General features: G+C 42.9%; 1 protein-coding gene across 4 annotated transcripts in view; it reads right to left on the reverse strand.

Annotated features, from left to right (window-relative positions):
* The window catches only part of PRX (periaxin), a 96,703-nt gene that overhangs the window by 52,537 nt on the left and 29,323 nt on the right, over positions 1-14,843 (reverse strand). For 2 of the 4 annotated variants that reach the window (XM_077482322.1, XM_077482307.1), the window contains exon 1: positions 11,098-11,234. The exons of the other annotated variants lie outside the window; for them this stretch is intronic. In XM_077482322.1, the coding sequence (XP_077338448.1) occupies positions 11,098-11,224 (127 nt within the window). In that variant the 5' untranslated portion in view covers positions 11,225-11,234. Of the gene's footprint in view, positions 1-11,097; positions 11,235-14,843 lie in introns of those variants that run through there. 4 annotated transcript variants of the gene reach the window in all.

Here is a 14,843-nt window from a genome sequence, read left to right on the forward strand (position 1 = left end):
AGCCCTCAATTTCTATTTGCAACACAGTTAATCAACGTACATCCTTCCGGGGCTCGTCACGTTTAAATGTCCATACCAGACAATGACACAATGAGTGACTTGGAACGTAATGATTCATCTCAAAGACATTTCGGCTTTTTCAACAATGCAGTGGAATGACGATGACTAGCTTTTAGTGGCACAGAACAACCACTCGTATTTTGCTATATGGTAGTCAGATCAGCGAATGGTATCCAATTGATTATTATATCCCATTGAATGGGGCATCAGCAATAAAAAACTAAAAAAATTCCACCCTTTCCTCTTTCATTCTTTCTGTCCTCCCTCTTCAGTCTTTCTGTTATTTACTCAGTTCGATATAAACAAATTTTCCATAATTTCAAGTACCTTGTGTTGTCTTAATCTAACAGGAAGACGTGCCACGTGCAACAAAATGTCTCCTCAGTCCTCACTAGGCTACCCAGGATTCTAGGTCAGTGAAGCTTGTGGTATCCTGTAGAAGCAAGTTGTTCAACCATTCCCTTGCCAGGACCCACAGGAAAAGCTTGCATCTATTTCCCAAGATGGTGATCCAGTGACCCAAATGGACATCTTTTGGTTTGCCATTGAGGTTAGATTCCTGTTTATTCTAGAGGATAAATGCAAGGGGGTCCCATCAAACTCTGGAGTCCCATTTAACCAGGTGCCTGACACAAAAGGTGGGTGGACCTTCTCCCCATCAAGCCACCACTGACTTCTGAGCTGGGTTTCCTTTTCCACACTTATCAGGTGTTGTCTGTTCCATGTCATTTTAGAAAGATTAGTAATCTGACCTAACAATTTTAACACTGCTGATATTCCCCACTTTACACACGAAAAAGGTATAGTTGGTTTATAATGTTTATGGTGTTAATTGACTAATGTGGTACAGGGGCGGACTGACAACTCATGGGGCCCCCCGGGCAATAGGAGATTATGGGGCCCCCGGGCAACAGGAGAAGATTATGGGGCCCCAGGCAACAGGAGATTATGGGGCCCCCATGCAATAGGAGATTATGGGGACCCCAGGCAATAGATTATGGAGCCACACAGTATACACACATACAGTATACACACACAGACACACAATATACACACACAGTATACACACACACACACACACACACACAGAATACACATACACACACTGAAAAGGTACTGGAGAGGCGGGGAAGCTATAATCTTGGGATTTTTTTTTAAAACACTGATTTTTTTGAGGCTGGCAACCCTGATGGGGCCCCTTAGTGGCATGGGGCCCTCGGGCAGTGCCCGAGTGCCCTAATGGTCAGTCCGCCCCCTGGTGGTACATCAATGGGAGTCATTTGTTGTTCCAAAATAGGGTTCCAAAGATATGGTGCATTTTCAAAAAACACGGTAATGCTTGGAAAGGTCTTTTCAGTTACATAAAGTTAGTCACATTGCTGGGTGCTACTGGAGGGGTGAACTGTAGAAAACTCACCTTTCTGTATTCCCCATTAGCACTTCCACTATTGGTCAACTGCAGAGGGGAAAAGCCCAAGTGCACCACTTAAGCGGGCCATACATTATACAGTTTTCTTGTTCAATTTCCTTTAGATTTACCTTCAACTATGTAGTGAAAGAGCCTGCCTAATATTGAAAGAGTTTAGGTTTGACCTCATATTATACGGTTTTGGTAAATCTAACGGAAAATATTATAATTTATGGCTAACCTAAATATTGCACATTCTGGTATCCAACTCCTTCTCTCTTTCCTGACTACACCTACCCATATAATCACAGGCACCTCCCACCCAACCTATCATTACAAAAGGGAAATCCTAACCATAGGCCTCACTGCAATCTACGATTCAGTTTTACTACATATGATATAATTGAGTTGGTATACAGCACAAGAAGTTGGAGAATGTCATCTTCATCTGAGGCTTTCCATTCAGGTGGTATATGTTTAGGACTTACAATAAAAGAATGGCAGACACCCCTAAACATTGGAAGGATAGCTAGCTACTCAGCTAAAAGAACTGGTAATCCAAGAAACATTGGGATCAACACACATTTGTTTCTATGAAAAGGTTTTTTTTTGGGACTTTAAATGAGGTGGGTAGGTATTTGTTTCTAAGGTTGTTCATGGTTTTAAAGTGATATTGAAGGCAGATTTGGGTTTGAGGTCCAGAAGCCCGGGAGTTCAGAGATCCTAGAGCCTCTGGAAGGATGCTGAAGGCCTGGGAGTTCAGAGATCCCAGAGAAGGATAGCCGGAGGCGAGTCCAGGGAGGCCGAAGTCTGGCCTCTGGAGGAGAAGTCAGCATGTAGCACTGGAGGAAGACTGTGCGTCCCATGTAGGGATGTGCCAGACAGCGTGGAGGAGGAGGAGGAAGGAACTAAGCGGAAGGAGAAAACTGGGAATCTTTCATTAGAACATGGACTGTTGATTGGGAGAGAGCAAGGGGAGTGCAACCCAGTAGAACTACTCAGTAACTTCATACTGTGTATCCAAGGACCACAGTATCCAGCAATTTTCAGGACTGAGGGAAGTTTGACAGCTCAAGTCATGGAAATAGGCAGTGTGGCCAGTGACTTTGAGGTCAACATCCACAGCATTATTCAGAGTGATGCTCATCTGTCCATATTGGAAGTACGACATAAGAGAGAATTGGAACCATGAAAGGATCGCTTTAACCGCTTACCGACCGCCTCATGCCGATATACATCGGCAGAAGGGCGCGCACAGGCAGAATCACGTACCTGTACGTTGCCCTTTAAGAGGCGGCGGGGGCGTGCGCCCACGGGAAGCTCTGCAAGTCGGGTCGTGGGTCCTGCGGACTCAATCCCCACGGGGATACCCACGATCGCCTCACGGAGAGGAAGAATGGGGAGATGCTGTAAACAAGCATCTCCCCATTCTGCCTAGCAACAAGTGACACTGATCTCTGCTCCCTGTGATTGGAGCAGAGATCAGTGATGTGTGCAACACAGCCACGCCCCCCACAGTTAGCAACACGTCCCTAGGACACACTTAACCCCTACACTGCCACCTCCTGGTTAACCCCTTCAATGCCAGTGTCATTTACACAGGAATCAGTGCATTTGTATAGCTCTGATTGCTGTATAAATGTCAATGGTCCCAAAAATGTGTCAAAAATGTCCGATGTGTCCGCCATAATGTTGCAGTCACAACAAAAACCGCTGATCGCCGCCATTTAAACAAAAAAAATTATTAATTAAAATGGCATAAAACTATCCCCTATTTTGTAAATGCTATAACGGTTGCACAAACCAATCAATAATCGCTTATTGCAATTTTTTTTTACCAAAAATATGTAGAAGAATACGTAGCGGCCTAAACTGAGGATAAAAATTGTTTCTTTATATATTTTTTGGGGATATTTATTATAGCAAAAAGTCAAAAATAATGCGTTTTTTTCAAAATTGTCGCTCTTTTTTTGTTTATAGCGAAAAAAAAAGCTCTATTTGTGGGGAAAAAAGGACCAGTTCCCACCAGTTGTGGGATTCATTTTGTTTGGGAGCCACATCGCACGACTGCGCAGTTGTCAGTTAAAGTGACGCAGTGCCGGATCGCAAAAAGTGCTCTGGTCAGGAAGGGGGTAAATTCCTCTGGGGCTGAAGTGGTTAAGGGACTTAATTAACAAAAGCTACGGCTACAGATTAGTATCCTTTTTGACCTAAAACTGGGGTTGGATGGGGCATCTCATATACCCTATTGAACAGACCACCGATTCATACCCAGAAAAAAGCAATATAAAATTCAGAGTTTTGACTGTTTGGTGCTATGTACTTGCATGGGGGGATCGGAAGCGGAGCCAACTGACAAAAGGTAATGAACAAACTCAGCAGCCCCCATGGGGGTACCGCTACATATATATATATATATATATATATATATATATATATATATATATATATATATACACACACACATGCATGTGTGTTTGAGCTCTGGGGTGGATTTACTAAAGGCTGACTGTGCAGTTGCTCCAGAGCTTAGTAAATGAGGGGGGGAACTGTTAACTTCTGGCAGCCAATCACGTCCAAACAAAAATACTGTTATTTTTTTCATTTTCCTTGCATGTGATTGGGTGTTCTTTGCAATGTGAAGCTTCACCTCATTTACTAAGCAAATCCACAGCCTACAGTATTTGCCTTTAGTAAATACACTCCTATGAGTCAATCACCAAGAACAAGTACTCAGATCAGGAGCTCTAGATTTTCTCTGATTTTACTTGCTGCATGCTTGTTCTGTGACAGCTACCAGAAAGTGGTAGGAAACTATCAGTTCAGATAACGTCAGCAATGGCAGCCCCCTGTATTTTTCTCACTACAGGTTTCCTTTAAATTAAAATCTTGACGACAAATGAGATTTCTGTCTGTTAGTAGTGTGAGATGATCCCTCTACTGAAAACTATATTTTATTAGGAACTCATGAAAATCGATAGGGGCCCTTTATGAAACAAGGGACACGGGTCACTAAGTGCAAAAAATGCCTGTTGATCCTGCCAGAAATCCTATAAACTGATAACTTCTGTGCTCTCTGCCTGTGTGCTGCTCTCTGCGCTACAGAATACGTTGCTTGATGTTATGAAGATGCAGGTGGAGGTGTTCTGTAGTCCTAACACTTCCTGTAATATGGTGACAACGCTGCTGATCTGTGGATACAGTACCAAGTGTTGGCAACTTAGGACAGAATAACTGTTTAAAAAAAAGGACTAAAAGCCATAAAAAAATCTAAGGACTGGTAAGCTAAAATATGACATTTCTCTTAATGGGTTTAGATCTAATTTAACCTGCTATTTGACACAGCAAGCTTTGGATCCTCTTGCAGTCCTGACAGCCCGTCATACACACAGCATTATTTATGTTACCCGAGAACTGAACTCCTCTCGAAGCCCAGAGGGTGATTAGCTATGAAGCTTTGGATAAGTTTAGAAAGTTTATATTGGGTCAGAGCTGGCCATCAATTGTCACAACCTTGAATCAAAATACATGAAAATACCCAGCAGGCAACACTAAGATCTGACAGATACGTAATACCTGATGCCACATGGAGCCAAGTTGGTGAGAGAAACATGCCTTGTATCATCTGCCCAACTACAACTTTTACTATGTGTGGTTGGTAAATGCTGGCTGAACTACAGAACTATTTCCAGGCGTTGTAGGATCAAAAGTCCCAAAATGATGTAACATAGCCCTTCTCAACCAGGGTTTTTTGGACCACTAATGTTCCTCCAGAGGTTGCTAGGGGTTCCTTGAGCATGGAGCAATTTCTGGCCCTCTGACTCCAATGATCTTTTTAGCTATTTGTATGGGGGAGATTCTTATCACTGACCACCCCACTGATTCCCTTTTACCACCAATGTAAAGAACCTTCTTCCCAATGACCACCAATGTAAGGTGCATTGTTCCCACTGACCACCAATGTAAAGAACATTCTTCCCTCTGGCCACCAATGTAAGGAACATTTTTCCCAATGACCACCAAGGTAAGGAGCATTATTCCCACTGACCACAAATGTTTGGAGCAATCTTGCCACTGACCCCCAATGTAAACAGCTTTCTTCCCAATGACAACCGATGTAAGAAGCATTATTCCCACTGACCAAATATGTAAGAACCACTGACCATCAACGTAAGGAACATTCCTCCCAATGACCACGATGTCAGGGGCACTATTACCACTGACCAAAAACGTAAGGGCCACTGACCATCAAGGTAAGGAACATTCTTCCAAATGACCACCAATGTAAAGAACATTCTTCCCACTGACCACCAATGGTAAAGAAAAATCTTCCCACTGACCACCTACATAAACAGCATTCTTACCACTGACCACATGTAAGGAGCACTATCCCCACTGACCACAGATGTAAGGAGCACTATCCCCACTGACCACGGATGTAAGGAGCACTATCCCCCCTGACCACAGATGTAAGGGGCACTATCCCCACTGACCACAGATGTAAGGAGCACTATCCCCACTGACCACAGATGTAAGGAGCACTATCCCCCCTGACCACAGATGTAAGGGGCACTATCCCCACTGACCACAGATGTAAGGGGCACTATCCCCCCTGACCACAGATGTAAGGAGCACTATCCCCCCCGACCACAGATGTAAGGAGCACTATCCCCACTGACCACAGATGTAAGGAGCACTATCCCCACTGACCACAGATGTAAGGAGCACTATCCCCCCCGACCACAGATGTAAGGAGCACTATCCCCACTGACCAGAGATGTAAGGAGCACTATCCCCCCTGACCACAGATGTAAGGAGCACTATCCCCACTGACTACAGATGTAAGGAGCACTATCCCCCCCGACCACAGATGTAAGGAGCACTATCCCCACTGACCACAGATGTAAGGAGCACTATCCCCCCTGACCACAGATGTAAGGAGCACTATCCCCACTGACCAGAGATGTAAGAAACACTATCCCCCCCGACCACAGATGTAAGGAGCACTATCCCCCCTGACCACAGATGTAAGGAGCACTATCCCCACTGACCAGAGATGTAAGGAGCACTATCCCCACTGACCACAGATGTAAGGAGCACTATCCCCACTGACCACAGATGTAAGGAGCACTATCCCCACTGACCACAGATGTAAGGAGCACTATCCCCACTGACCAGAGATGAAAGGAGCACTATCCCCACTGACCACAGATGTAAGGAGCACTATCCCCACTGACCAGAGATGAAAGGAGCACTATCCCCACTGACCACAGATGTAAGGAGCACTATCCCCACTGACCACAGATGTAAGGAGCACTATCCCCCCCGACCACAGATGTAAGGAGCACTATCCCCACTGACCAGAGATGTAAGGAGCACTATCCCCACTGACCACAGATGTAAGGAGCACTATCCCCCCCGACCACAGATGTAAGGAGCACTATCCCCCCCGACCACAGATTTAAGGAGCACTATCCCCACTGACCACAGATGTAAGGAGCACTATCCCCACTGACCACAGATGTAAGGAGCACTATCCCCCCTGACCACAGATGTAAGGAGCACTATCCCCACTGACCAGAGATGTAAGGAGTACTATCCCCCCCTGACCACAGATGTAAGAAGCACTATCCCCCCTGACCAGAGATGTAAGGAGCACTATCCCCACTGACCAGAGATGTAAGGAGCACTATCCCCACTGACCAGAGATGTAAGGAGCACTATCCCCACTGACCAGAGATGTAAGGAGCACTATCCCCACTGACCACAGATGTAAGGAGCACTATCCCCCCCGACCACAGATGTAAGGAGCACTATCCCCCCCTGACCACAGATGTAAGGAGCACTATCCCCACTGATCACAGATGTAAGGAGCACTACCCCCCCCCCCCCTTACCACAGATGTAAGGAGCACTATCCCCACTGACCACAGATGTAAGGAACACTATCCCCACTGACCATCACAGTAATGTACAGTGAGCTGTAGATATAGTATTTATTAGAAGGAGTTCCCTGAGACTACAACATTATTTCAAGTATTTCTCCAATCTAAAAAGCGTAAGAAAGGCTGATGTAACAATTTAAGTTGAATTATCAAATCTTTATCAAAATAATAAAATGACGGCATGCACAGGCAATACTATTAAATGCCGTCTTTCGTAATTGATTGCAGCGCTGTTCAAACACATGCATTTGACCTGCTTTAAAGGCATCTTAATAGGATCTGCTGTGATATGCGATATGCAAGAAATGTCATTCCCGTTATTAATTGGAAATCTGCTGCCCTGAGTTTCATGTGCATTTAAAAGACACAGGAACCCCGTCCACTACACAAGCTCCCATGCTGAAACTTGTGTCCTCATCCTTTCCTTCTCTCTCTCATGTTGAAGTTGATATATCTGTACTACAGAAAGATGCTGTATTCATAGGAATTGTTGGCGGAGATAGAATATTTTATACATTTAGAACAGTCAATTTCAACCTTGTTACAATGGAGGAACCCTTGAAATCATTTTCAGCTCCTGTATAGGTGTATACCTACAATTCATAGTATATTAATAGTGTGATCCTAAAATGTTCATGCAGGCATTAACAAACTAATTAAGAATTGTTTATACCTGGAGAATCTGACACCCAGAACAAATCTTTTTACAACACCCCCTTGCTCTACATAACAAAATTGTGACGCATTACTATAGGTGTGCGCAGCCTATTGCATTAGGGTGTGCGCCCCAAAGCTCAAAAAACAAATACATGTGTATACTGTACGTATATTAGTGGACAGTGTCATTTGAGCACTTGATGTGTCAGTAGGACAGAGATTGGTGTCAGCAGTTTATTTTATTTTATTTATTTATTTATTACATTTATTTTTACAATATTATTTTTATTTTTTAATTTATTTTTTCCTTTTTTTTAGGAACCCAGTTGGGGGGCTTTGGTGAAATATCAAGGGTCTAAACAGATCCCTGATGTCTCACTTTTGAGATAGAGAAAGGGACTGAGTACAGAGGTTCCCCTAGTCCCCTTCTCTGTAGCCAGGCAGTAGGGGGAATCTGCATAGTACAAGAGTGATTAGGTTGTGCCCAGGCACACCTGGCACCCTATGTGCGCACGCCTATGCCCATTACATTGGATGTCAGTGGAAACCTGACCCTTTACATTGATGCCCACACGCCAAAGACATGCTGGTAGGTTAATTGGATCCTGTCTAAATTGTGCCTAGTATGTATGAATGTGAGTTAGGGACCTTAGAGTGTAAGCTCCTTGAGGGTAGGGACCGATGTGAATGTACAATATTTATGTAAAGCTAAATTGACGGCGCTATATAAGTACCTGAAATAAATAAATAAATAAATGTAACAAAAATTTAAACTGACCTTATTAAAAAAAATTCAACGGAAGAACCACTTTTATTCCATGTTGGCTACATTTTAGATTGTACCCCTGATTTCTATTGGAATAAAGTTGTACCTGGACCTCTTAGCAGTGGTGTGGTGATTCAGTTGAAATTTTTGTTACATTGCGCTACAAACCAAAGAGACTATGGAGATCCTCTAAGGCAGCCATTCTCAACCAGGGTTCCTAGGGTTCCTCTAGAGATAGCTAGGGGTTCCCTGAGCTGTGGCTGATTTACCTCCTGTTTGATGGTGCCTACATATTTCTGAGTCAATGTCACTTGGAGGAGCCAGTGGTATGACACCAATGATCTTTATAGCTCTCTGTAAGGGGGCCATTCTTACCACCACTGTAAAAAAGGGCATTCTTCTCAATGACCACCAAAGTAAGGGGCATTGTTTCCACTGACCCCCAATGAATGGGTTTTATCAGGGGTTCCCCGATACCTGAATATTATTTTAAGGGTTCCCCTGGGGGAAAAAGGTTGAGAAAGGCTGCAGAAGCTGCCTAAACGGGAGTGACATCATTTACATAAATTCTTTAAGTCTAGCAAGACCAGTAAAATAACCCTATGGATCCAGTACTATTTTTCTAGTTTCCCCTTACATTGATGGTCAGTGTAGGTGGGAAATCAATATCCATCATTGCTCACAACTCAAGGAACCCCTAGCAACTTCTGGAGGAACCTTAAGGTGCCATGAAACCTTGGTTGAGAAAAACTGATCTAAAGTCACTATAAGATGCTTTATAGTCACCATAAGATGCATTGATTTGTTTCATTTGACATCAAATGCAGGTTAGCAAATTGCCATTGACTTTGATGGAGTGATGTAGGTGACAGTTCAAGAGCAACATTTGACCAGCTTTGCAATGTGCTGCATTTCTTCAGACACAGCAGGTCCTATTGAGGTGCGAATGGATTGCAGGCAAAGCAGGCCAAACACTGTCATGCAGACAGGGGTTGGGGACCCCTGTCCGCATGAGCCTTCATTTTGATGGATCAAATGGATACATTTTGCATTTAAATCCCATATTGAGGATAGATAGATAGATAGATAGATAGATAGATAGATAGATAGATAGATAGATAGATAGATAGATAGATAGATAGAAAAAACAATGCTACTGAATAATTGCTTCTTTAAAAATGTATATAAAATAGGTTACTGTTTATAATTTGGTGTGTTAACCACTTGGCCATTTTTTGTGATACGGCTCTGCCTTATTTTAACTGACAATTGCGCTGTTCTGCAACACTGTACCCAAATAAAATTGATGTCCTTTTTTTCCCACAAATAGAGCTTTCTTTTGGTGGTTTTTGCTCACCCCTTTGGTTTTTATTTTTTGTGCTATATGCAAAAAAAATTTGGAAAAAAAACCAAAAAAAAATGTTTTTTACATTCTGCTATAAAACATATCCAATACGTGATCTGGCACAGAGCGCCCCTCGTGCAGCAGTGTATGTACGACGGGTGGTAGTTAAAGTGCCATTCCACTTATAAGTGATATTTTAGTTATAAGTGGACCCTAGTGGGTTAGGTCAGTGCCTGCCTTATTTGTCTTGTATACCCCAACAGAGCAATCTCCCTACCACAACTCCCCTATCTGTTCCTCTTCATCTGGAAGTTTTGGGTTCTCCTGTCCACATTTGTGTGTTCCACCATTTCCTTCCCCAAAATAAAAAAAATAAAAATCCAACTGGGAGAGTTGAAAATCTTTGTAATAGCCAAAGCAGGTGTTCAGACACAAGAACTCAGCAAGAGATCCCAATCATAGAGTCTCCAACCGATATACTTAGTTGGTAGGTAGGTTTAGGTGTTAACTCTTCAGGATCGAAATCATCAGTTTTGGGTGGACTGATCCTTTCGGTAGGATAGGCATTCAGCCGCTCTGCTTCCATTTTGTCAACTGCGATCTTTTAAAATGCGTCCATAAATGTTGCAAAGAATAATTTTATGACAACTGAGACCAAGAGATTAGTGTGTTTCCTTCGGGAACCTCAAGACTTCACCTTTCATCTGTGCTAGAAAATAAATACGGATTCTATCTAGCTCCTACCGAGCTTCAGTTTTTTTTTTTTTATAAATGAAGCCAACAAATGTATTAAGTTGCTCATATACAAAATATATACAGGATGAGATCAATGGAACATAACATCACAGGCTATGACATGTAATAGATATACATTAAGCTACGTAAATTAGTGCTAGTCCATAGTGGAATACACTCACCAAGCTGTCCGTTGCAGTAGCCCCTGCTGGTGTGAGCCCCCCCAGCCTGCTCTCTCTCCTGGAAGGTCCGGAGATTGTGTGAGCTGTCACTAGGACTGTGACACTCAATGCCAGAGGGAGAGGCCATGCAGAAGGGGAGAGGACAAAAACTTCCCAAAATGACTCTATCTGACCTGTCATTGGATGCAAAGGGCTGACATCACTCAAACATTTCCCAGCTGTGTGATACACTATATTATCTAGTGCAGAATGTCATATTCTATTGCAATAACAGACATAGTTGACTGCCCTTGCAGCTTTTATATCACCAAGGCTGGTCACAGAGAGTTACCGATTTCCACCAAAAACCATAATAAAGATCTCAATGTCTTTATCTTCACAGTCATAGATCTAAAAGTGCCATGAAAAGTGCCTTTTATGAAGAATGTGAGGAGAATGTCCAATTCTTCGGGGGAAAGGAAACTATCCTTAAAATAGAACTTTAACCAAAGCTTTTTTGTTTTGGATAAAGTGGAAATGAATAAGAACATTTGTCAAGGTTTTACTGCAGTCTATGGCCCAGAAAGTGTAGATGTGAATGCTAAGTTAAAGCCTCGTATACACGATCTAATTTTCTAACGGGAATTGTGTGATTACAGGCTGTTGGAGGAAAATTCAAATGTTTGTACGCTCCATCGGACAATTGTCGGATTTTCCATGGACAAATGTTGGATGGCAGGCTTTAAAATTTTCCACGGACAAATGTCTGTTGTCGGATTTTCCGAGTGTCTGTACACAAGCCCGTCGGACAAAAGTCTAAGCCCTTGTACACATGGTCGGAGATTCCGTCGGAATGTTTCCTATTGGACCGTTTTGTCGGATATTCCGACTGTGTGTGGTCTGCATCGGACTGTTTCCGTCGGAATATCCGACGGACCAACTTTTCCAACTTGCCGGTAAAATTTTCCCACAAAATGCTCTTATTGGACATACTCCGATCATGTGTAGCCTACTCCGACGGACAAAGTGCCACGCATGCTCAGATCAAATTCCTAGGCCAAAGCTATTGGCTACTAGCCTGAACATAGTCCCGTTGTAACAAAATAACGTCATCACGTTATGTACAATCGGATTTTCCGACAACTTAGTCCGACCGTGTGTATGCAACATCACTTCCGGACCTCTTCCGAAATTAATCCGTCAGAATTACTCCGACGGATTTGGTTGTCGGAATCTTCGACCGTGTGTACAAGGGCTAAAAGTAGAAACACGCATGCTCGGAAGCAAGGACGTGGCAGAAGCGGCCGGTCTTGTAAACTAGTGTTCGTACTGGAAAATTTTCATTCGTGACGTGGCAAATTATTAAATCTCGAAATGCAGCGCACATTCTCATCTTCTTTAATGGGATCATAATGAAGCTGTTTTGATGGTGATGCTGATGGAGTTCTGCCAAACATATTTTAAAAGGCTTTTATTTTCTAGTGATATCAAGAATAATATTATTATACTTTTTTTTTTTTTTGACAAGTCACCACAACACTATTATCCTGCAGTTTTTAAGATCAAAAATACAACTATGTTGGTGTCCCTTGTCAATTTTACATTGTATTTTTTTAATGTAACTGCCTACTCCCAAACTGTCGTTTGAAGTAAAACACATAGCCAAGTATTATTCTCCACAATTTTTTTTTTATTGTGCATTAAAAAAAATAAAAATACAATTAGACATGCTATCTGCCAATAGAACTTTACCAAAAAGGGCATGCCTGGGGTATTGCCCAATTTTAGGCTGTATGTCATTTACCCCAACTCCCACCTTACTTAACCAATAATTAGACCAGACACCTTGTTTTTGGGTTTAAATGGCGACAACAGCCTTTTATTACACCAAAATCATAACAGAAACATTTGAAAACATCAGTAAGAATATGGTAATACACCGCAACAACATATCATAACCTAACTGACTGGAATGCAAACTGCATAGGATTTTTGAAGGCACCATTGACATCACTATCTGTATCTGGCACCACCTTGCCTTTTTCCCGGCCCCCCAGCCGTAACTTAAGCCAGCACAGGGGCAATTGTTTGGCAAACTCACCAGCCGATACAGCCAACTCTTACTTCCGCCCTTATTAGGGCAGGTACACCCATCTCAGAGATGGGCCCAACCCATCGTTCTCCAAAGAACTTCACCATCCCCGCCTTCAAAAACCCTACGACCACTGCCAGCTGCTACAACACCATACAATCCCTGCCATGAGCACACTTATGCCGCATACACATGACCGGACTTTGAGGGACTAGGTCTGACGGTCTTTCCGACGGACTTTCGGCGGAGTTCTGATGAACTTTCCGAATGAACGGACTTGGCCACACACAATCACACCAAAGTCCGACGGATTTGAACCTGATGATGTACGACCGGACTAGAATAAGGAAGTTCATAGCCAGTAGCCAATAGCTGCCCTAGCGTCGTTTTTTGTCGGACTAGCATACACACGAACCGATTTTTTTTGGGTAGGAAAAGTTAAAACATGTTCTATTTCTAAAGTCCGCCAGATTTTTAGCAAGCAAAGGTCTGATGGAGCCCACACACGATCCAATTGTCCGACGGGCCCGTTCCATCGGACCTTTGCTGTAAAAAAAGTCCGGTCGTATGTACGTGGCATAACACAACTAAACTAAATAACCTCCCATTGCCTATCACTACACAAAAAAGAGGGCAGGAGGGCGGGAGAATGTTATCTATTGCTGTCCCAAAGTCGAATAAATGCCACAATCCTACCAGCCCTCCTAGCAACCCCTTAGGACCACCCAGCTACACCCTACCACACCCTCCTATCTTCCAATGGTGTACAGTTCTTCTAATTCCTCCTTAATTAAAATCCTCCTATTACTGTACTTATTATTTTAACCCCCACCTCACTGTAGCCTTTTAGGACAAACCCCATTATGTAGGCCCTCCGCCTACTGCTGCGCTTCAGCTACTGGTCTATACTTTCTATGCATCCAAAAATATAGAAAATATACCAAATAAAAACATTATTCAACCAAAAAATAAAATAAAAGCCTCATGCATGTGTCCTGCTTCTTAATATAGGGGGTCACCAATGCCAAGAGTTGGTGAAAGCAGGGGTCCGTCATCCAGAGATAATTCCGAAAAACATCTGGATTATTCTACTGGAGCTCCCACAGCAAAGTCATATGACATAATTGGTCACAATTAATAAAGCAACCAATTTTTGGTCCAAGAACTCCTCCTCCTCCTGTTCCTGGACTGGACTTGGATCAAAGCAATAACTCCAAGGCCAATAAGAAAAAGCACGTTATCTCCTCCGATTCTGCAAAATGGCTGGCTAACGAACGGCCGTTCAGAAACGAACTGAAAAGCGTGAAATGAAAGCGCAAACTGAAAAGCAGGAAATGAAAAATGCTAAATTAAAAATACGAATCAACACTCACCAAACTTCTACTAACACAAAATTAGCAAAAGGAGCCCAAAGGGTGACGCTAAAGAGCTGAAAAACCACGTTGTACGTCACTATGTTCGTGTTTGTTGGCTGACAATTCCTTGCCATTTGTATGCAAGACAAGTTCCTGGTCAACGCCCTTCGGCAAAAGTCAGAAGTTTTGTCTGTGGAAAATCTGAACGTGTACGAGGCTTTGGTCCATCCAACAGGAGGTGTTGGTTGGACTTAATGGCTTAAAACAGAACTCTGCTGTATCTGAGCACCACAAACTGAAAATGCTATTTAATTCATTTT

Source organism: Lithobates pipiens, unplaced genomic scaffold, assembly GCF_037356315.1.
Source record: "Lithobates pipiens isolate NorthernLeopardFrog02 unplaced genomic scaffold, aLitPip1_a1.2 Scaffold_1, whole genome shotgun sequence".
Classification (NCBI taxonomy): Eukaryota; Metazoa; Chordata; class Amphibia; order Anura; family Ranidae; genus Lithobates; species Lithobates pipiens.